This window comes from Hippocampus guttulatus, chromosome 6 (genome assembly GCF_054856545.1).
Source record: "Hippocampus guttulatus isolate MCC_2025c chromosome 6, RoL_Hgut_1.0, whole genome shotgun sequence".
In the NCBI taxonomy this organism is placed as follows: Eukaryota; Metazoa; Chordata; class Actinopteri; order Syngnathiformes; family Syngnathidae; genus Hippocampus; species Hippocampus guttulatus.
In genome coordinates, this window is record NC_141266.1 from 9,806,062 (window position 1) to 9,829,950 (window position 23,889).

At 42.9% G+C, this 23,889-nt stretch overlaps 2 protein-coding genes across 3 annotated transcripts in view; both read right to left on the reverse strand.

Moving 5' to 3' along the window:
• Window positions 1-5,433: 5,433 nt before the first annotated feature.
• Window positions 5,434-9,104, reverse strand: ggctb (gamma-glutamylcyclotransferase b). Of its 2 annotated transcripts, none has more exons than XM_086113010.1 (4): window positions 8,645-9,104; window positions 8,431-8,576; window positions 8,202-8,334; window positions 5,434-5,821 (listed from the first exon to the last, which is right to left on the reverse strand). In XM_086113010.1, exons 1-4 carry the CDS (start codon window positions 8,753-8,755, stop codon window positions 5,699-5,701), a joined length of 513 nt encoding a protein of 170 aa, XP_085969136.1. In that variant the 5' UTR covers window positions 8,756-9,104; the 3' UTR covers window positions 5,434-5,698. The 2 variants fall into 2 exon arrangements, with proteins under 2 accessions (XP_085969136.1, XP_085969137.1); XM_086113011.1 differs by lacking the exon at window positions 5,434-5,821 and adding an exon at window positions 7,586-8,116.
• A 723-nt stretch (window positions 9,105-9,827) lies between these two features.
• The window catches only part of LOC147203485 (oxysterol-binding protein-related protein 10-like), a 28,930-nt gene continuing 14,868 nt past the window's right edge, over window positions 9,828-23,889 (reverse strand). The window contains exons 7-12 of the mRNA XM_086113007.1: window positions 21,301-21,462; window positions 17,237-17,747; window positions 16,264-16,450; window positions 11,740-11,922; window positions 10,751-10,904; window positions 9,828-10,261 (exon numbers count right to left, since the gene is read on the reverse strand). Coding sequence (XP_085969133.1) covers window positions 10,217-10,261; window positions 10,751-10,904; window positions 11,740-11,922; window positions 16,264-16,450; window positions 17,237-17,747; window positions 21,301-21,462 — 1,242 coding nt within the window. The 3' untranslated portion in view covers window positions 9,828-10,216. The remainder of the gene's footprint in view (window positions 10,262-10,750; window positions 10,905-11,739; window positions 11,923-16,263; window positions 16,451-17,236; window positions 17,748-21,300; window positions 21,463-23,889) is intronic.

Here is a 23,889-nt window from a genome sequence, read left to right on the forward strand (position 1 = left end):
TGGACCACCGGGCCGCCCTATATTGTATAGTATAGTCTGCAAGTCATTTTACACGATGTCCAGTAATACATCGAAAACAAAGCGAAAGAATTAATTACAGTTTATATAATACAATACATGCTGATTTATATAGTGCTTTCACAACAGCGGCAGCTGTAACAAAGCGCTTAACAAAACAGTTAACATAAAGTAAAATAATAAACACAACACATAACATAAAACACGGACAGTCGTGCAGTCCTAACCACTTTTCCGTCACATGCTTTGTTGTTTGAAGCAGTTTGAGATGAAAGAGGAGAGAATCAAAGTGTCCTTTCACCAGTGGATCAGAGACGTCATGCTCAAAATGTGCACACGTCGGCTACAAGCTAAGTTTCAAAGTCAACAAGAAGCTGTAGCATCCATTGACGAAAAAAGAAATTGGTTCACTTCTCCTGTCACATGGAAATCCATTTCAATTCCAAGCGGCGACTCTCCGTTCCAAATAGCATCGGCGCTCTGCGCCAACGCTCCTCTCTCCTCATCCTCAACTTCAGCAGCCATCCATCCAGCCGCACCAACGCCGACTGTCCCACGACGCCGACATATCCACTGAACAAAACGGGGTTGTGAAAAATGCTGCCCATTACAGGCGCAAAAAACACAAGCGCCCCAGGTCTGTCCAGCATCGACAGTCAATGGCGTCGACATTCCTCCCAATCAAAATCTGTGCTGGTACAGGCGTGCTGCCGAGAAGGCGCAACCACCAAGCACAGATACTTCTCCTTTGACGAATGTCGTGGCCAAAAAACGCTGAAAACAGCCCATATCAGGTCCACACGATGGAACAACAAACAACATGTGACAAAACAAAAGACAAAAACACCAAAAAAGCAAGGCTCTGGAAGAGCACTTGCCGAAGGCTGCCTACTCGGGCGCCATCTTGGAGGGAAAAAAAAATAGTTTTTTAATTTTTTAATTTATAATGCAGGTCTAACTGAAAAACAAGCCCCTTACGCAAACAGTCGTTAACTTGGTATTTTTTGGCGTATGACTGACACCCATGCATTGTCTAAACACAAGGCATGACAAGTATGACTGGTACTTTGTTCGTAGCAAGCTCTACTTCAAACTGAGAGCGCCACTTCCTTCCCACAACACTTGCCATTACTAATGAGTTATTTCTGTATGTATGACATAATGTGCATTAGTGATTTTAAAGGATATTGGGTGCAAGACAGTGCAGCTGGGGTCAAAGGTCAAATCAGCACACATTCAGCCTGTCGGATGAAGATACAGCTGTGGTGGAAAGGTCGCGTCGGTGGAAATTTGTGGTGCTCCACATGCCGCAACCTATTTTCTTCACTGTTATCGGTGATGTACACACTGTTGTCGGACACTAATTCGGAGTTAATTGTGTATAGATTGTATTGGCACAACAATAAAGTTCTCTTCACTCAAATTAGTTCCCTCTGTCATTAAGCTGTATCGTGCTTGTACTTGGAGGGAAACATTTTTTTATTGGCCATGCTATGAAAACGTGTTCTCCTCATAGCTTTGCTGAAACACTCACCTGACTTTTTTTTTTTTTGCCAGTCCTTTAAATGTCCATAAATATGTCAGCCAACCAAGATTAAATTGAGTTGACTAACAACAAAAGTCAAATGGATGCCAAATGCTAGTGGTTATTAGGCTAGCACAAGAAAATGCATTTGCAATGAATCAAATGCTTCTCTTTAATAAAGCACTGAATGGGGAATATCTTCCTTCTCTAAATCTGTTGCGTCTTTGTCTTTCATGATTCTTGCTTCATGTTCCTCTGTGTGGCTGCTGTCCTTTTTTTTTCCTCAATCATCAGTCCCCAAAAGCTCAATCGATCATATAATTCATACTTCTCTCTAGTTATATATTTTTTACATTGCGTCGTCATCTGCGCAGTAAAACTAATGAGCCTGTTATGGAGGCAAAAGTACATATCTGTTGGGGAATAAAAGTAAATAGTCATCAGAATATAAAAATTCAAGAAAAGTGTGGATGTGGGAGAATATCTGCTTAGGTACAGTACTACACTTCCCACCACTGCACTTTGGCGCTATAGGTTAAACTCGAAATATGAAATAACTGGGTCAGGAAATCACCTGAAGTGCACTGTATGAAGTCGAAGGCTGATAACATGACAATAAACATGTTTGTAACATCGCCTGAGAGAGCCATCCATCCATTTCCTATATTGCTTGTCCTCATTCGAGCCACAGTTGAGTTGATGTTAGCTGACTTTACGCAAGAGGAGGGGTAGACCCTGGACTAGACACCAGACAATTACAGGGGACTTTTGCACTCACATTGAAATCCATGGACGATTCAGTCTTTAAGTCTTCACTTATCTACCAAACACATGTTGGCATTGTGGCAGGAAGTAGGAGAAAGCCAACAGCACAGGAGGGCCAGAGCAAAAGGCTTGCTAACCACGGAGTGGAACATACGCTATGAAAACAACGTGCTCTCCTCATAGTTTTGCTTAAACACTCAACTGACTTTTTATTGCCAGTTCTGTAAATGTACCTATGAAAGCACCCTCATGATCCCTTTTTAAAATCAGTCTCAAAATGAATTTTCATCCCTTGGTTTTTAACACAGCCTGACACATTCTGCTCCTGCTTGATACAAAATTCATTCATGGGAATTCACTGATGTTTCTGGAAAGATTGTTCATGCAGAAAGACGAATAGAACAGCTCCTGCTGCGCTGATTCTAATTGGGACAAATGTTCTTGCAAAGTCAAAATAAAGAAATGTAATACAAAGTGTCATAATGTCACTGGATGCCAGAGCCTAGAATTAACCCCTTCATGCACCAATAATGATAACCTGAAACCTGATAACATGATAAGCCGTTCACTGTAGTAATCGCTGTCCCTGAGAGATGGTTCCGTTAGCATGTTACGGTCTGTAATTCAGAATGGATTAAATCCATCCATCCATACATCCATTTTATCCTCATGAGGTTCGCAGGCGTGCTGCCACCTCTCCCATCTGTCTTTGTGGGGTAGGAGGAATACACCCAGAACTGGTCGGCAGCCAATTGCAATATACATTGTGACTGTTAGTCATGCTTCATGTGAACATCAAGCAAACATTTAGAACATTTGGGAATATTAGCAGCAAACGGCAGGTTCTGTTCAGATAAAATCAGGGGACGTCTATTCACAAACAATACTTTTCGTCATGATCAAAGTACATTTCTTCAACTGTCTCAAAGACTAGAGCCAATCCAAAGAAACAGATGTTATTTTCAGACTCAGCAGTCCAAAATTACTCAGAAATCTTTAAAGTATCTTTGGGACTTTTTTTCATTGGTCAGTACAGTAACTCTGATTATGTTGTTCATTCAATTTTAAAAATACATAAATTCAGACTAATTGTTCTGGAAATGATTTACTGTTTGTTGGCAGCTCTACAACTGATTGATTGTTATGAAGTGAAATGTCTTATTTTTCTCTTTTGTATTCATAATTGCTCTTTAAACAAGCAAAAATGTATATTTTATCAGATTCGATTATCAATAGAATTTTCGGTAGGATACTCAAACACGAAATATTTCTTAGCTGCAGCCCGACATTCAACTCCCCCGGTCTATTGCCATATTTTTATTGTTTAATAAGCTCCTTGCTTCAGGTGCCTGTGATTACCCGGCAAAAAAAAAGTTGCTCGTCAACATTAGAAAGTTATTCCTCAAATCAAGTAACCGATTAGCAAAGAAAAACGTTATTTTGAGTCTTGGTGTGACTGCCAGGCTGACAAGATCATGTAGAGCCAGCCGCACAACTGCAACAGTCTAACTACTGACAGATTGATGAATATGTGATATCATTGTCAAAGACAGATGGCGCCAAACTGAACATTTGTTTGGGGCCCCGTGGAGGTTTGGGCAAGGTCTATGGATTAGTATAGATGACCAAAACTAAATTAACTTCAAATTGGCTTTGTTATGGTGATCATACACAATGTTTGTTTTCTTTCTTGTACTAGATTTATTGCATTTGCTAAATTTCCACTACAATTATTTGAGCAAGAGGGTAGGCACGGTGGACAACTGGTTAGCACACCACAGAGCAGAGGTGCAGGGTTCGATTCCGGCTCCGGCCTTGCTGTGTGGAGTTTGAATGTTCTCCTCGTGCCTGCGTGGATTTTCTCCGGGTACTCCAGTTTCCTCCCACATTCCAAAAACATGCATGGCAGCTAATGGAACACTCGAAATTGTCCTAAGGTGTGATTGTGAGGGCGGATGGTTGTTCGTCTTTGTGTGCCCTGCGATTGGCTGGCAATCAGTTCAAGGTGTCCCCCGCCTACTGCCCGAAGACGGCTGGGATAGGCTATAGCACCCCCCCCCCCCTTGACCCTCGCGAGGATAAAGCGGATCGGAAAATTAATGAATGAATGAGTTAGCAATGTACTCCTTTATGTGGTTAACAGTGTCACATAGGCTACGGTTAATGCCCATGAATTCTCATACCATCATATAATGATTGCATTAGCACTTTTCATCTCGACCCTATGGGTTTCGACTGTGCGATTCTGAGCTGCAGCTGCATTTGTTTTGCCTTCCACCCCCCTATAGAGGGGGCAGATCTCTGCCCTAGATCTTGCATATTTCTGTTTCACACAGGGTGATTATTTGAGATTTTGACATGACCCTGCTTGGCTGTATAATAGGACTGCAAAAGAAAATCAGCGGGGGGAGCATTTTGTATGTGGAAGCTTAAGAGCCACCCGGTTGGCTGATGACGTGCGTAAGGGAACGTGTTTTGTAAGAAGATAAACAATTTTACAGGACACAACTCTTGGAAAGGCAACACTGTACATTGTTGAAACCCACACCTTGGAAGAGATACTGTAAAACAGTTCTCTTGCGCTTCTAATATTTATTAAAGGAGACTTTTTTTCATAGTTAAAAATCCTTAATTTCCTTCAGAATTTGCAAATAAATTCTTGAAAAATCAGACAATGTGACTTTCTGGATTTTTCGCATTTTATCTCTCATAGTTGAGGTATACCTCATGAAGATTACTGGCCTCTCTCATCTCTTTAAATGAGAAAACTGTCACAATTGGTGGCTGACTAAATACTTTTTTGCCTCACTGTATTGTAAGTACAGTTTAGACGGACAGAGAGTGAACACAACAAAGGAGTGGTGTTTACTAGGTTTTCAACTGATCCATGGCCTACTTGAGTACCAGAGTCGGCTAAGTGGTATGGCGAAACTGAGGAAGGATATAACAGAAATGGATGAGACTAACAGTCAGTTACCCTGCAAAGCCCAGAGAGGCATTATCGACATCAGAGAAATCATAGTCTAAGATTTCTAAGATTGGGATCTGAGAAGACCGGAGATGATTGATCGCAAAAGCATCCACTGACTTAATGTTCATTGCGAGTTGTCTTCAGAAGCAAGAGGCAGACTTATAAGATATTTTATTGTTGGAAAATAGTTCAATAAACATCTTCAATCTTTTTACTCAGCTAATAGCAAGCAATGGCAGGTTTCTCAATCTACGACTGCAGTCTGTCAAGCACCAAAATGTCCTTTGGATGAAGCATGAATAAGCATGATAACATAAACATATGTTCGATTTTAGTGGTAGGTGATTTTGGTCCATTGTAAGGGGGGCATGCAGTCTGTCGGATCCGGCCTCAGATAGGTGTGTTTCTGCTTCTCTGACTCACTCAAGCGCCAGCTCAACCATCAGAGGGAGGGGACCCTCATACTTGTTGGTCTTGATCGCTTTTAGCTTCTCCTGGTAGTCTTTTGGCAATCTGTTTTGCTCTGCCCCCATCACAATCACCTTCAAGGAGGAAAATAAAAATAAAATAAATGTTCCATTATTACAGTTGCTGCGATTGGCATTCATAATGTTGCCTGTAAGATTACTGCAGATTTTATTTGTAACTACGGAAGTGTGGAACTGCAAATTTTGGAGTAAAAATGTTTCACATTAATACATATTTGCAAGTACCGGTACATTTGAACATACTTGTAAATATGCATTAAAAAAAAAGAAGCTTTTTTGCAATTAGCCTACATTATATCAATACATTTGAAAGTTAAGTTAGCAAACATTCTTTATTATTATAGATCATTTTTATGGTTTTATCCCAAGCAATTCCGCTGAGCTACAGTCCGTTGCCGCATTAACTAAGATTAGAGATGGGCAACTTCAATGGTTGGCGTGGCCACAATTTTTAATAAGCGCCACACGGGGGGCACACAGGACCACGCACTTCGTAACCAGATGTACCGGTAATGTAAAAAAAATAAATAAATGTCTTTATGTACCGGGTAATTGTTGAGAAAAATTCACGCCCCCCCAGCCCCCTCCAAATACACATGGCATAAAATTCTTCAAAAAACGGGGCTTGAAAAACGAATTTTATCCCCTCCTGAGATTGATAGAATTTACATTATTTAACATGCTCCTTTGCCATACACAAACCTACATAAGCCTTAGTTGTCATGCATGTTATAAGCATATTAGCATTTCAAGAGAGCAAAGGTCACCTCTTGTAGGGATCCAACACAACAACAAAAAAAGTGTTCCACATGGTGGGCACATGGCGATTGAGCGCATACACTGTATGTCCAGTAGAAGACGGAGCAAAGGTCACAAGGCCATACTGTCTTCATCTGCATTCATTCTCTCAGGCATATGGGCATTATTTGAAGCTCTCAATGTCCACAAGAACAATCTGGCATTCTCACAAAAAAAAAACAACTGTGTGATCACGGAGCCTGGCAGAGGTGTGCGTGTAATGTGACCGATTGGTTGCTAACTGTAAGGTGACGATAAGGGCAAGCAGACTGAGCCCTTTTCTGGATGGTTCATGGGAGGAAAATGGTGAGGGTAAAGACGCGATGTTACATGACAAGATCCTATTTTCGGTATACCCTTCAATCCAATAGTAACTTTAAAAAAATATTTTACAGGACGATTTGGTAAATTCAAAAATGCTTTTGAGAGTATTCATCCACTAACACTGATCAATCTATTGATTAAAGGGGAAGTCAACCCCAAACATTTCTTCACAATAATATGTTCCATGTGCCTCCGCTAGTCTCAACATGGCATTCAGATTAATATTGTGCTTGTGAAATATGAGATAAACAGCAACATCCACCCGTTGTTAGCCATCTCAGGGGGCGGCCATTTTGCCACTTGCTGTTAATTGATTGACAATGACATCACAGTTGCTCAGGCTCAAGTAAAAAACTATAACGGCTCTCCTGTTTGTGTTTGTAAAAACACAATATTAATGAGAATACCGTATTTAGACCAGTGGGGTTGCAAAGAACATTTGTAAATAATTTGGGGGAGTTGACTTCCCTTTTATGGGGTAAGGACTAAACACTGTTGTTCCACCTGAACAGTTTTTAGGGCTTGGGGTGCTCAGCCTCCAGCAGATGCACAGGATGTGAGCGAATGCAGCACGTGAGCACAAAATTTCACAAGCACCTAAAGAAGACTGGAAATAAAGGTCAATATTAGATTTGCAGCATCATTTCAGCCGTGGGGGGGGGGGGGGGGGAGGGGTTGTGTTTTTTTTATTTAATACTGTACACAAAACATTGGAATTAGTCTATGGGTCAATATAATCAACCACAACTGTGTTGCTTTCTCAACTCATGTCCTGATTTACAGTTCTACAGTTCAATTTGGTTGGGGGAATAACATAATTAGTCCATTATCGATAAAGGTCATATTATTAACTGATGACGACCATAAGTGGATGGATGAATGGATGGAAATTTTAGTCAGCTTTTAGCAAGCATCATGGAAGTTGACATGCTTGATTTGTTTTCACGGCCCACATAAAATGATGAGGCGGGCCAGATCTGGCCCCCGGAACTTGAGTTTGACACTTGTACTTTAGACATTTATATGCTTCCAACATTGTGGGGGCAGTTTGGAAAGTGCCATTTTCGCTTCCAGCATGGATGTCAAAGCATGAGACGACCATAAAAGGAATCATTCTCCTCATTAGCTTTGTTTGCTCCTCATCTGGGAGAAATCATGACATACTGCTGCCTTACAGTGAGGCATGTGAAATCCATTTTGGCTGATCAAATATGGTTCCTCCTTGTGCTAGAAAGAGCAACAACCCAAGAGGGACTCAGTAAGTCAGTAGCCAAGTATGTACAAAAGCAACATGTGGCAAATGCCCACTTACCAGTAGGTACTGTGGTGACGGTGCGGCGTACACACAGCTGTTCATTAAGTAGGTACGACAACGAAGCTCCTGGCCTTTTGTCCTTACCGATATTTCCACAGGGCTGTACGCACCCAACATGACGTTCTCTTGACTGTGTGTGCATATTTGAACACACACAAACCCAAACGTCAGTTTCACCGGGAAAACATTACACTGTGTCAGAGTCACTTGCAAGATGGCACGTCACCTATCTAGCGACTTCAGATCAGACTCGTTCATCTTCCACACCACACCCCACACTTCATCTCCTGGACTGCGCTCGATAGAGGCCACACCTCCATGCCACCGCTCACTGGCGAGTCCTTTATAGTTCCCAAATACCAATTTATAGTCCTGAAACAGAAACGAGTTATCTGCGTACAACTGTGAAGTTTTATGTGGGACAGCTGTAGTGAGCGTACCTTGAGTCTGGCCACACAGTGCAACGTTGCAGACGGGTTCTTGAGCTGCAGTCGCTCCTTTAGCAGGTTGCTACCATATGCGAAGTACAAGAAGGTGTGGCTATCCTCCATGCTGTTTCCACAGTTATCAGGACGGGAGTCAAACAGTGACTAATATAAGCAATTGGGATAAGGTAAGGGTGACCCAGCTGGGTCCGAGCTTTGTGTGCGAGGCATTATGGGGCAAAGGTGAGAGAGCATGAGCTGGATTGGGATCGAAATGAACTACTGACCTTCCAGCGCTCACACACCATTCTCATGCTAATCCCCTGTGCTGCGTGTGAGGCCATGCAGTTGATGTTCACAGGGTGCCTTGTGGTTAGTCATTGTTCTAGTTAGTACATTTAACTGGGACTACAGTGAACCACCACTGAATCGCAGGTTGAGCATTTGCTGCCATATACTTCTAAACCTTGTGGTGGAAAGCCTTCCCAGAAGTGTTGACGTCGTTATAGTTGCAAAGGATGGTCATGTTGATTAAAACCTTGACAGTCGATCAAAATGGGATGTCACTGAAGTTCACGTGTGAGACATTGCAGGTGAGCGAACACCTTTGGCAATCTGGTATCTCTATTTAATTATAATACTGTATAGACATGTACATGACATATCTGAAAACCTATGCTTTTGTAGCTTGTAGTTCGAATCTCTTCACATGCTCTTTTCAACAAAGGGCAAAACAAATTGTGACAACACATGCGTTATTGGTGTGGGGTCATTGTTGTTGTTGTTTTACTTCAACCATCCGTCCATCCATTTTCTGAACCGCTCTATCCTCATTAGGGTCACGGAGCTAGCTGGAGCCTGTCCCAGCTGTCTTCGGGCAGTAGGCGGGGGACACCCTGAACCGGTTGCCAGCCAATCGCAGGGCACACAGAGTCGAACAACCATCCGCGCTCACACTCACACCTAGCGACAATTTAGAGTGTTCAATCCGCTTGCCATGCATGTTTTTGGAATGTGGGAGGAAACCGAAGTACCCGGAGAAAACCCACGCAGGCAAGGGGAGAACATGCAAACTCCACACAGGGAGGCCAGAGCTGGAATTGAACCCGGTACCTCTGCACTTTGAGGTTGATGCGCTAACCACTAGGTCACCGGGCCACCCTACTTCAACCAACCTATATAAAAATGTGCGTCAGGGTTTCATCAGAGGAAACTTTTAATTAAATCCACCAGAGAATAAATTGAGTGGAATCAAAAGAGCAGTGTGGGTTACTTCAACATGAAACCATAAAAAAATTCTCACATACAATATGCAGTGCTGTGGACACCACATTATATCGTGAGTTAAATGCACCTGTGTTATTTTGAACAAGGTAGACTTAAGGTCTCTCACGTGGTCTCATTTCACTGATTGACACTGATCCTCTGAATACAGTCATCTCAACAGTACAAAAACTCAATTAGATGATTCTAAGTTATTCTGAAAGCCTTTGGTGTCCTATTTCTCTTTGTGGTTGATGGCGAGTTGCACTGCTTCGATTATTCCACTTGCATCCCGGGACGGAGAATTGCTTCCATGGCTTCTGGTCAATGAACTTTCCCCAGTGGGTTGTGGTACACCCAACCGTCACCCTGTATACACACCAAAAAAATGAAATACTCTTTGTTTTCATTAGAGTGGATATGTCCGTCGAAATCTTTACAAACAACTTCATGGCTAAAGTATTGGAGAAAACATCAGTTTGTGGTGTTCCAATTCTAATCATGAATGACAAACAATGTTTGCTGTGTTTGCAATACCAAGTGAAATGTCATTTCAATCTTCCATTTCAAATGTTAATATGCTTTGTGTGCTCCTGCCAATTCTTATATGATTAAGATTCACATATAACAGTACCTGTAAAGCAATTGTATGTGACTTCATAAATGGAATGATTTCAACAGGAAGGGAAAAATACTGTTGCGATAGATTTGGTTAATAAGATAAGATAAGATATCCTTTATTTGTCCCACACTGGGGATATAAAATTGCCTGTATTGGAATTTTGCCATGAAGATCCATTTCGGTTTGCATTAATTGGGAAGAATTCACTGCATATGATTGTTTATAACATTCCTCACCTCTTTGATAAAATGCTTGGGCTTCCAAGGAGTTTTGGTGGCAGACCTCTGTTTGCTCTCGATGCGTTGCCTCTCCTCAAGTCGATGTTTGTGTTCTGCAGCGTCATCCATTCTTCCTGCCCTCAGAGAGGCTGTTACATGCTGCCAAAGGCGCCTAGACACGTCACACAAAAAACAACGAGGGTGTTATTTACAACCCAGAAAAGCCCAGCACATCTTCAAATATTCCATTGCCTTTGTTCCCCCCTCAAACGAACACTTAAAATGTACATCTCAAACCTCAGTGAAAAAAGTGTGCCTCTAGAAATGTTGATGTCCATCAACTGAAATTAGAATGGTCATTGAATACCCACATGAAAAAAACCACTGGATTCAGAATCATTATCAACATTAAAGTGGAAAGAGGAGATCACGAGCTTCAACTTCTGTGAATGTAGGCGCTCGCCGACGCGCACTGGGAGACGCGACTGAACGCAACTTTGTCGTGCATGGTTATGCAACTAGCTTTCTAAGTGGCCGACTTTTGGCAACTCGTTTTGAGGCGATTTTAAATTTGAATGGCAGATGAATGGCCTCCCATCATCACATATGAAACAGCCAACCAAATATGGCATGTTGTATCACATGAACTTTAACAACAAGAATGTTGTGTTTGGGTACGAAGCGTGATTCAGGTTTCCTCTCACATTATAAAAAACATGCACTGTAGGTTAATTGAACACTGTAAATTGTTCTTAGGTGTGAGTGTGAGCAGCATTGGTTGTTCGTCTATGCGTGCCCTGCGATTGACTGGCAACCAATTCAGGGTGTCCCCCGCCTACTGCCTGAAGACTGCTGGGATAGGCTCCAGCACGCCCCGCGACCCTCTTGAGGATAAATGGATTAGAAAATGGATAGATAAATAGATGCATGGTTCACTTTGCATCAGAAGTGAATACTGTAATCACCAAATGTTTGTATTCATTTAATTATGCATCTGACTAACTCACCGTGACTCATTCTGCTCCTGCTTCTCTATTGGCCTGATCTTCTTTTTGATGACAGGCAGCTTGGAGGTATCAATCACTTTGCTTTCTCCATTACTGTAGGTAAACTCCAGCACACCATTCCATTCGCCTTGGACTTTGCATACGATGTTTCCTGTCTGGTTGTGTTTAACTTCAGCGGTTACTCTGTAAAAGACAGATTTGTTTAAGCGAGAACAAGATTTCAAGTGGGATGTTTTAACGGCAATAGTGCTTACACGGGTTCTACTTTATCGCTATACCATCTTTCAACCACTGTTTGCTGACAAAGAAATTGTTATGACACGCAAAACACTCTTTGTTTAATGCTTATATTATACAGTGGACAGCGTCATATACAGTGGTCTGCGTCAGGTGCTGGGGAACCAGAGCACCTTGATGAAAAATGGGCTACTGGAACAAGCCGGAGATGGGCGAGATGCGATAACATGGCTCTGTTGGAATGCTACTACTCAAGCAACCCTAGTCAGAGGGGTTACATGCAGAGAATGTGGGCTAAATGGCTACTTCGAAACCCACAGTCACGGTTGACCACGAAACAACTAGTAGCTCAGTGTTCCAACATCCACAAACGGCAACTGCTGTCACAACTTGAGATTGATGAGGTACAACGCAGGTTCCATGGTGTAGGGCCCCAGGCTGCCAGATCAGAGGAGGAGGTCATACCAGAGATTGGGAGGCAAGCCCCAATGAATGCAGATGATGAGATTGGGAGGCCAGCCCCAATGAATGAAATGCTGAGCGAGGCAGCAACTGACCTGAAAGCTAAGATCATGGCGAGAATGAAAGCTGGGCAACCTAGAAACCGATTACAACGGCTATGTGAAGTACCACCTGAAAGTCTCATGGAAAGTGTGAATACAGCAATGAGGGCGATCCCTACCATAACGATCACGGAAACCAATGAGCTGATATACGCTTCAGCATCAGTGATCCTTGAGATGCTTGGCTATAAGAGCAACCATGGAAGCCATGAGATACGTTACCCACCATGGAAAAGACGGTTGGAGGCTAAGATCAAGGCGGCTCGGAAAGATGTGAGTCAATTGACGGAGGCCCAGAGAGGGGTGATGAAAAGGCCGATACCCGAGAGGTACATCCAGATGACCATACCTGAAGCACTCGAAACTGCCAAACAAAGGCTCCAAGCCTTGTCCAGCCGCCTAAAGCGGTACACGAAAGAGAATGAGGCCAGACGAATAAACAGGCTGTTCGTAACACAACCTGCGAAAGTGTACGCTCAGTGGCAGGGTCCTAACAACAGAGCTGACCCACCAAGACTGGAAACTGAAAGGTACTGGAAAGGCATATGGGAGAAGGAGGTTACACATAACAGCAGTGCACAATGGCTGGTGACCCTGAGAGAGGAGCACAGCAACCTCCCTGAACAGAACCCAGTTACCATAACAGTGGCAGACATACAGGAAAGAGTCTCAGATATGAAGAACTGGACAGCACCAGGCCCGGACATGGTCCACACCTACTGGCTAAAGAAACTCACAGCACTCCATGAGCGCCTAGCAGCACAAATGAACCAGCTGCTGAGGGATGGGACTCACCCAGGATGGCTAACCGAAGGGCGAACGATCCTGATCATGAAGGATCCCTCAAAGGGTGCAGTCCCATCCAACTATCGGCCAATAACCTGTCTCTCCACAACATGGAAGCTCATGTCAGGCATCATTGCGGCTAAGATAAGTGGACACATGGATCAATACATGAGCGAAGCACAGAAGGGCATTGGTAGAGATACCAGAGGAGCCAAACATCAGCTCCTGGTTGACAGAACAGTCGCACAAGACTGCAGGTCCCGACATACCAACCTGTGCACAGCCTGGATTGATTACAAGAAAGCCTATGACTCGATGCCACATACATGGATCACTGAATGCTTGGAGTTGTATAAGGTGAACAGGACCCTAAGAACCTTCGTTGCGAACTCGATGAGGATGTGGAAAACCACACTTGAAGCCAATGGCAAGCCACTTACCCAAGTGTCCATCAAATGTGGCATATACCAAGGTGATGCACTCTCCCCACTGCTGTTCTGCATAGGACTGAACCCCCTAAGCCAAGTAATCACCAAGACAGGCTATGGATACCGCCTCAGAAATGGAGCTACAATCAGTCACCTCCTCTACATGGATGACATAAAGCTGTATGCTAAGAGCGAAAGGGACATAGACTCCCTGATCCACACAACCAGGATCTACAGCAGCGACATCGGGATGTCATTCGGGCTTGAGAAATGTAGTCGGATGGTGACTAAGAGAGGAAAGGTAGTCCGCACTGAAGGGGTCTCACTCCCTGAAGGAACAATAGCAGACATAGAGGACAGCTACAAGTACCTCGGTATACCACAAGCCAATGGCAACCTCGAACTGGCAACAAGGAAAGCGGCTACGGCCAAATACCTCCAGCGAGTGAGGCAAGTCCTAAGAAGCCAGCTCAATGGCAAGAATAAGACCCGGGCAATAAACAGCTATGCCCTGCCAGTGATCAGATACCCTGCAGGAATAATAAGGTGGCCAAAGGAAGAGAATCAGACCACGGACGTTAAGACCCGAAAGCTCCTAACCATGCACGGAGGGTTCCATCCCAAATCCAGCACCCTGAGACTGTACGCAAGCCGAAAGGAAGGAGGCCGGGGACTAGTGAGTGTGAGAGCCACTGTCCAGGATGAAACATCCAAGCTCCATGAATACATCAAGGAGAAGGCTCCAACGGATGACGTACTCAGAGAATGTCTCAGACAATGGGGAACAGAAGATGAGGCGCTGGAAGAGGGACCATCATGGGAGGACAAGCCCCTACACGGGATGTACCACCGGACCATAACTGAAGTGGCCGATCTCAAGAAGTCCTATCAGTGGCTAGAGAGGGCTGGCCTGAAGGACAGCACAGAGGCACTCATCCTGGCTGCTCAGGAGCAGGCCCTGAGCACCAGAGCCATTGAGGCCCAGATATACCACATCAGACAAGACCCAAGGTGTAGGTTGTGCAAAGAGGCACCTGAGACGATCCAACACATAACTGCAGGGTGTAAGATGCTGGCAGGGAAAGCCTACATGGAACGCCATAACCAGGTGGCTGGCATAGTCTACCGAAACATCTGTGCGGAGTATGGACTGGAAACCCCAAGGTCAAAATGGGAAACACCTCCGAAGGTGGCGGAGAATGACAGAGCGAAGATCCTGTGGGACTTCCAGATCCAGACTGACAAGATGGTAATGGCGAACCAACCAGATATCGTGATCATAGATAAAGGGCAGAGGAAAGCCGTTGTAGTGGATGTAGCGGTCCCAAGTGATGGAAACATCAGAAAGAAGGAACACGAGAAACTCGAGAAATACCAAGGGCTCAGAGAGGAGCTGGAGAGAGCCTGGAAGGTAAAGGTGACAGTCGTGCCTGTGGTGGTCGGAGCACTCGGGGCAGTGACCCCCAAACTAGATGAGTGGTTGCAACAGATCCCGGGAACAACATCGGACATCTCAGTCCAGAAATGTGCAGTGCTGGGAACAGCAAGGATACTGCGCAGAACCCTCAAGCTTCCTGGCCTCTGGTAGAGGACCCGAGCTGAATGAGGGACGGACACCACCCGAGGGGGGGTGAGACGAGGAATTTGTTTTTATATACATATATACTGTATATATATGTTGTGTTGTGTTATTTTTGTTATTTTGACTTCAAAATGGCGCCGCGAGAGTGGCTGCCTTTCCAGCAGCTCCTATATTTTGTTGTTCTACTTCTTCCTTTCATAACTTTGCTGCTGTGAATCGGGAATTTCTCCATTGCGAGACTAATAAAGGTTTTCTTATCTTATCTTATATAAGTTTAAGTTTAAAAGTATAAGTTTAAAACTAATAAAGGTTTTCTTATCTTATCTTATATAAGTTTAAGATAAGAAAACCTTTATTAGTCTCGCAATGGAGAAATTCCTAATTCACAGCAGCAAAGTTATGAAAGGAAGAAGTAGAACAACAAAATATAGGAGCTGCTGGAAAGGCAGCCACTCATGCAGCGCCATATATATATATATATATATATATATATACAGTATATACACACACACATTTTAGGTAACCTATCATCTGTTGTTCACATAAAAATTCACATATTTGCTATTTGCCACGTTGAATATAAATATATCAGATTTAAGGTTTTTTTTCCCCCCTAGTCTGGAGAAAAAAAAGAAAATCTTAAATTTAACCAATAAGTAGACTGGATGAACGTCAAAGTTCTATAAATATATTGCTTTATTGCAGTCTTGTGGCATCATGGAGACAAGGAAAAATGTTGAAGTGAGAATCATAGCCTTGCCTTACAGGAACAAAGACACCCAAACTCTTTGGGTAGGTGCCAGTTACTCATGGAATGTTGCTATTCGTGCCGGGACTCGGTCCCCACCCCTTGGTTATTAGCAGGAGAGCACCATAGCATGGTATAGTGTATTAAAGCATAGTAAAAGGATCATACAAAATTGTGTACCTGTGAACTTTCCCTCCATAGAAAGGTTTGGTGTGGAACGTGACTGTCGCTGAGTATCCAGTTTTGGCACAACTGATTGTAACCTTTCCCCCCAGCTCCACCCAAGGCACGGCCAGAATGGAGCGGGCGTAGGCACAAGGAAGCGTGAACACATACTCTTCATTGTGCTCTAACAGATGCAGTACACCTGGGAACAACAAGGCAGAGACATGCTGATGACTCATCGATTTTTTTCCTTTTGATGGACAGAGACAACAAGGACACATGACTTGTACACTTCATACTTTGATTTTAAAATGCAATCCTTCAGTGAAAGAAACAAGCATTTAAGACGGTCCGGGACAGTTTCGCTTGACCTCAATTACAATATATTGTTATCTGAAAACTGCCAGCCACATTTCCCTACTGAGCACCCATCATGCTGTGCTCCCCTTTCCTTCCTGACGCTTATATAATGGCCAGCTGTCTTATGTCCAGGTCAAATGTATTCACATCTGTTTCCCCAAGACACACACACACACACACACACACACACACACACACACACACACACACACACACACACACACACACACACACATACACACACACGCGCGCGCACGCACGCACGCACACGTGCACATTTTTAGCTTTCCTGCTTTATACTGTCTTTGTTATTAATTTATTGTTTTGTTGTTTATTGTTGTATACATGATAATTGCTTCATGTACAGCACTTTGTATACAACGGTGGTTGTTTTAAAGTAATCTTGCGGCCCATGAAAAAATGGATGGCGGGCTACCAATGGCCCCCGGGCCGTAGTTTGGACACCTATGACATAACACATATAACTCTGCACTCAGACATACGATTTGTGAAACTTTTTGCACTGCGCTGCACATCTTGAAATAAGGTTGACAAAACATCACAGGTACTTCTTTCTGGAAACCCTCATGTCATCATATTGTAGATTTTAAAGGAGTAGTTCTTTTACCTTCTCCAACCATTGAGACTCCAACAGACATGCCCAAGAACTTGCTCTTGGTCCATACATGAGTATTAACACACATCCTCTTCTCCTTGCACTCGAAGTAAAAGCCTGATACAGGCGGGTGGTGAGACACCTGCTCTGCCACATAGCGAACCTGGTAACAGTCGGATTTGAACCCACTGCAACTCTCTGAGGAGTTTGAAGTCGGAGATGTGAAGGCAGCTGCTGATTTGGGAGCCGTGGAGTTGGTGGCTCTGAGGGATCGAACACACTCCCGAGGCACACACCAAGTACAGTGGAAAGTCTCACCCAGGATGGGGTTGTAGGGCTTTTTGGCCACCGCGCCCTTTCGGCCCTCATGGAAGGCAGTAAGATAGTACTCAACAAAGCGGATGATGCGCTCCTCTGACGTAGTACCGGTGGTGATCGAGAGGAACATGTCAGGGTGAGCCATGAAATTGGCATACATCTCTAGCAGAGAGCGCTTCTCTAGGATGAATGTCGGGAGCGCCACCTGTGGGGGCGAGCGAAGGGTGAAAGAACAAAGTTATTATAGTTAATCATTCTCCAGGCATTTTCTATAGCGCTAGTACTAATTCAGTTTACGGGTGTGCTGGAGACCATTTCAGTTGACTTTAGGTGAGAGGCGGTGTACACGCTGGTCACAAATCACCGTTCACGCAAATGGACAATTTATTGTGTTCATTTAACTTAACATCGATATTTCTGGAATGCGGAAGGAAGCCGGTGTACACAGAAAACTCACACAGGCGCGGGGAGAACATGCGAACTGCACACTGGGCTGACAGAGCTTCAAATGCAAACGCTTTTTTGATATCTTGAATGCAAATTCTTCTTAGCATGTTCATGTATTGTGGTTGGATGAACACATTCAAATCAAAACAGGCGATGGAGAAATATGATAAAAATGAAAATGCTTTTGAAAAACAAAAACTGAAACTACATATTATGTTTATATAACTAAAGCCATTATGCCAACTGAGGGGAGAACAACTGTGACTCTTGGAAAAATGCTTGTTCACGTCACAGTTCGTTAAAGGTCGCAAATGTTCAAGAAACATTTGCCAACAGTTTTAGCATTTTTTTTCTTCTCTGTCTTGTCAAGTCTTGTTAGGTTGACCTGTGCTTGTCATCTTGGTCTCTTGTGTTTTCCCGTCAGCTCCCTCAGCCACTTGTGTCTTGTCATTGTTTAGTCAGTTGCTTGTATTTGAGTTTCCTGGTTATGGGCAGAAGAAGCCTTGTAGACCTTTGAAGCTTTCCATCTAATTGGTTCACAAAAAGGTTCAATTTGTGAGACTTCATGTGCACATAAACCAACCTGTTGGCCAAAATTTTGATTGTCATTTGAACTGTGTGATTGCGTCTTTTCAGTGTCCACATGTGTATAATCATTTGGATCAAAACAAGAAAATTAGGTCTTCTGGGGGGTTAATTTCTGTAATCTGTTAATGATTAATTTGTGATTAACACTATGGTACACATGACATCCCATGTTTCTTTTCAAAGTTATGTTGAACAAAAGATTGTGACATTGAGTTTGATTGTGTTAATGAATGCTTTTTCTGAGAAGGATAAAAAATCTTTCTGAACTAACTGGGCTATATGCAATATTGCTGTACTGAACGGCGCCAGTCAATCGATCCATCTAGCCCGCGACCCTCAAGAGGGTCACAGGCATGCTGGGGCATATCCCAGCTGTCTTCACATGCTACAGAAAGTAACATGGAGTTGCAGCAGTTACTACTTGTAACAGATTTTACTTGTCCGTTCATGGATCATGCCGACACATAAACCAATTCTCGAGTCCGCATACATCACAGGTGTCCAACTCAAGGCCCGGGGGCCAGATATGGCCCACCACATCATTTTATGTGGCCTGCAAAAGCAAATCTAACATGTCAACTTTCATGATGCTTGCTAAAATCTGTCCCAAAATTCATATTCTCCTGTGTAATAAATAAGAGAGATATTGTTAGCATGTTCTTGTTACTAACCCCTCAGTACAGTAACTTAAAGCAATAGTTCTTGACTTCTTTATATGGTGTCAGTCATAACGGCCCTCCAAGGGAAACGGGAACTAAAATGTGGACCGCGATAAAAATGGGGTTGACACCCCTGGCATACATCATCAATGACATCTTTTATGTGGGACGAATCACGCTTCGAGACGTGCTTCAGAAATTCGATCTTGGATTACTCGACACACGCTTCTAAGCCTTGGAACATTTTGACCCATCACTACTGGTTTCTTTCTGTCTTTGTCGGTTCGTTGTTGGAATTGGTTTGTTGTCTCAGTCTTTCAAGTCAAGTCTACCCTAGTCAAGTCTTTTGCCTCATGTTTGTTCAGTTACTTTGAACCCTGTTAATTTGGGCTTCTGTTGATTTAGTGTTTGTGCTGATTCAGAGTACCTTGTTGGCATCTTTGGTATTCCGTGATAAAATTGTTTTCTCCTCCATCTCTGCATTTAAGTCCTCAACCCCACGTTTATTGTGACAAAATCTGCAGCTTAGAAATGTGGGACGATCGACTGGGGGATAATCGTTACGCGCTTCAGGGCAGTTAGCCCACTCATGTCCCCTGCTGCAGTCACCCATGCGTCCTGTTTACATGCCACCGCTTCATGATACCATGATACATAACGAAAACTTTCCTGCATGTGACTACACGTCATTCATTCTGCTTATTTGTAGAACACAAGGTGGTAGTACAGTAATCACTCACAACTGACAGGAGGAACAATTGCATTGGTGATACTTTACTACACATGCGGGCCAGAGAGCACTCGCATCAAAATCTCATGACTTTTAGAATCAAGCGTGACTGAGCGCTGCACGAATCGGCTGGTACCAGTGTACCCTTAAAAGGGACCTGCACGATGTGCCAAACACAATCCATCCATTTTTTATATACAGTCGCTCTATTTAGAGGAGGGAGCTATAAACAAGTGGATGCGTGCAGATGGACAGATGGCTCCAGATTTCGAGAATGGATGACTCCGATTCTGTTGACACTTTCAGCCGCCTGAGAAGCACACAGTCTAAATCCTTGTCTTTCTTCGATTCTATTCGATCAGCACATTCTTCTTGTGATCCAGACCAGTGGGTCATCAGTAATCACATTAGCTCATTGGTCTGAAAGAGTCACCATAATCACCTGAGCAGAAGCCATGTGATTGCAGACTACAACCAAAAACCCCAATAGTTGATAAAATAAGAGAGCAAAGTGCTTGCAATATAACAATTGAAATGCAATTGACTTTATCAATCTTTTTGGAGCTCACACCAGCGAATGAAAACCAGAGTTAGTGTTGATCCTTGACTGTCCTTTTATCCGGGTAGCCTCTCATCTTCTTTTTTTTTTTTTTTTTTTTGTCTCCTCAGACAAAACTTTGCGTTTCTTTGGGCGCTTTGCAGCTTCAGCCTTGACAGCAGTAATCATACACAGACATTTGAATCAACTTCCGTCTTTGTAACGAATGGAAAAAGGGGGAGGTGGCATATGGCGTAGCAGTCAGTGCATTTGTAGTTTTTTTGTGTAGCAAGGAGCCTGCCACCCTCCTCAAAGTTGCGTAGGGCCAGTAAAAGCAATACAGCCCCCCTCCTGGGCCAAGAGTAAGGTACTCTTCAAAGCTGTAATGTCGATGTTTCATCAGAAGATTGATGAAAATATTTTATGAAGGTTGAAAAGTTCCTTTGTGTTGATTTCAACTATAACATACAGTTAATTAAGAGTTTTATAATGGTTTGCTATTAGAATCGTTGTTTATAAAGCGTTCATCCTTCATAATTGGGGAATGTGGCCTATTTCCAATAGTTTTGTGTCACTTTAATAACTTTGTATATCACACACCATTAACTTCTACACAGAACTCTGATGATTATGTTTACTGTGACAAGACTGCACTTCTCCTTCACTAATTTAGCTGCATTCATGACCTCCAATTTTTCTATTGTTATACCTCCCATCTCAATACTCAGCCTCTTACAGAAAGTGAAGGTATAGTCCCCTAAAGAAGGCATAACAAAGGCAGAGAGGAGAAGCTCACCTTAGTGAGATCCATTCCAAGTTTGAGCTGGGACAATAGATGACGGATGATGCTGCGCTGCTCATCAAGAACTCCCAGGTCCTCCTCGTCATTGTCTTCTGTGTCTGTGGTCTCGTCACTTGGATCCAGGCTCTCCGGGCTGCTGGGCTGCTGTTTTCTCTGCTAATGGACATGTTTTGGTTATGCTTTTATTCAAATTGAAATGCAAAATCCAAAAATACTGCACACTTCGCAATGACAGTCTGCTGAGTGTAAATATTTTCCAGCATTCTGTCCCGTCTTGTACAGGCACAACTGTGGTCAAACATCCATTCATCAGTATACAACAGCAGGACAAAGTTGCTCTGTAAATAACTACACACCGTTCATACACCACCAGGCAATTATGAGGATTCTATTAGGTTTTGTACTGTGAGCGGAATGACAAACACCACGCACGAGCCACTTTTCTACTTTGCCACAGTAACTCAACTACTAACTACTGTACTATAAAACTGTAACACACCTACAATGTCTATAGCCCACAAACACAGACACAGAGCCACTCACTCTGCGAGGCTTGCAGTCAACCATTGCAGGCATAGGAGTCCTGTTGGATTTCATGTCCAGCATCCACAGACAGAGAGAGCGAGAAAGAGAGAGACAGAGAGAGAGAGAGAAGGAGAAATAAGAGGCAAGAGTGACAGAGAGAGAAAGAGAGAGAGAGAGAGAGAGAGAGGGGGCAGGAAGCAGGAAGGGGTAAAAAATAACTATATAGATGTATAGAGTGGAGAGCAAAGTTTAAAAAAAAAGTGGTATGGAAAGAGAGAGAATGTCTGTCTCTGTGTATTTTTGAGAGGCAGATTAACACCGATGCTAATGACGATTCTGTCTTGTTATCTATCCAGCTTTACACATAAGCCCCACCCCTTACATGCTCACCATGAACATCACAACTTGTCCTACTTTAATAGCTCCCTCTCACCTCCTCACTCTTTCATTTCCCTCAGGCATTCTGCCTCTTCTGAACCGGTTTCACTCATTTGCTTTTAACGCTCTTAACAGCAATATCATTTGATTTTGCTGTCTTTTGGAGTCTTGAGAAGTACGGCGGGACAGACATGTATTCCAACACATTCTGATGACTAAATCATAGATGAGACTGGTTGTCGAGATTTCTCATGACAAGTTCTACTTATTATTTTTTTTATTCAGAGTTCATGGCCATAACTACAATCCAGTAATATTTCCATTCCTCCCTTGTGATAAAAACATACAAGAATCAAATGTCAAAAACATGATCTAAGACACCATTTGACACACAGCTGCCTCAGATCGGTAACGTCTTTCCTGATGTTGAAATTTAGCTGAGTATAAAATTAGAGTATAAATCACACCGTTTTAAACTAAGGCTAAAAAAAAGGCAAATGTCCCTCACTGCAGTTTAGTCAACACACTAGAAGACTGTCACTGTGAGAAATCCTAAATCAAAATGATACTATTATATAGATTCGATTTGGAAGGTGCGAGTGTGACACAAAGGTGTGAGGTGTACTGTGACTTGCTGCACAGTGGTAAGACCATACTGATGTGCCTTCTATTATCTTTCTATTGATTAAATTATATATTTTTAATCTACTCAAACCTTAAGAAAAACATTCATCTATGATGAAGAATGCCACATTTAATGAGAAAATAGCAGAACCAACAAAGACATGCCAAGACGACCAGAGGCACAGTTGCTTCTGGAAAAGCAGATGTTCACCTGCGAGTGTCTTTTGTCAAATAAATAAATAACCAATGAGAACATATGCTCTGAGACAAGACAGTACTGTGGTTTGACTGCAGTGTAGAGAGGCGGCTAGGATGTCCATAATATGACAGGGACAAAAATAATGAAACAAATTTGCGTCATATACTTTGCACAGAAATGTATTCATCTGTACCAAACTGTACCACAAACTTGTTTTGCTTTGTATATTTTCCCCAAATATTGAACATCGTGAAAATCTGAATAACTGACACGCCCCAAAAGGTTTGTAATTGCCTATATATGCCACAAGATAGCAGCAAAGCACTCGTTTTGGCGAAATTAAGAGCCTCAATTCACTCCAACAACGTTTCTAGGCAGCCACAAGATGGCACCAAAGTAACACATTTTATATTTTGCCCTAAGCACAAAAATAAAAACAAAAATTGTAACTCATGGTTTGGCAAATAATGCTTTCATGCACTTCTAGGAAAATAGGAGGTTTTTTTTTTTGTCTGTATATGATATTGTGGTGATCTGGCAGTCAAGTCTTAATCAATTGCTCCTTCCACAACTTCACTAAATTGTGTTTCAGTTCTGCTCTATTTCTTCCAGCCCTGGGTACACATAGACAGGTGGAGATCACTACCCCGCCTGTTGCACACCAAAGACTTTCCCGCCCGTCTGTAAATTACCTCTGCCAGCATGTCTGATCTGCTGATGCGACTTGAATTTGCCTATGGCATCCGTAAACGAGGTCGGAAAACGTGTCTGAGCATAACAGATATAATCAGCTTAATCGATGAAGGCCTGAGTCTATATGTACTATCATACCAAAATACAATACAATACATGCTGAT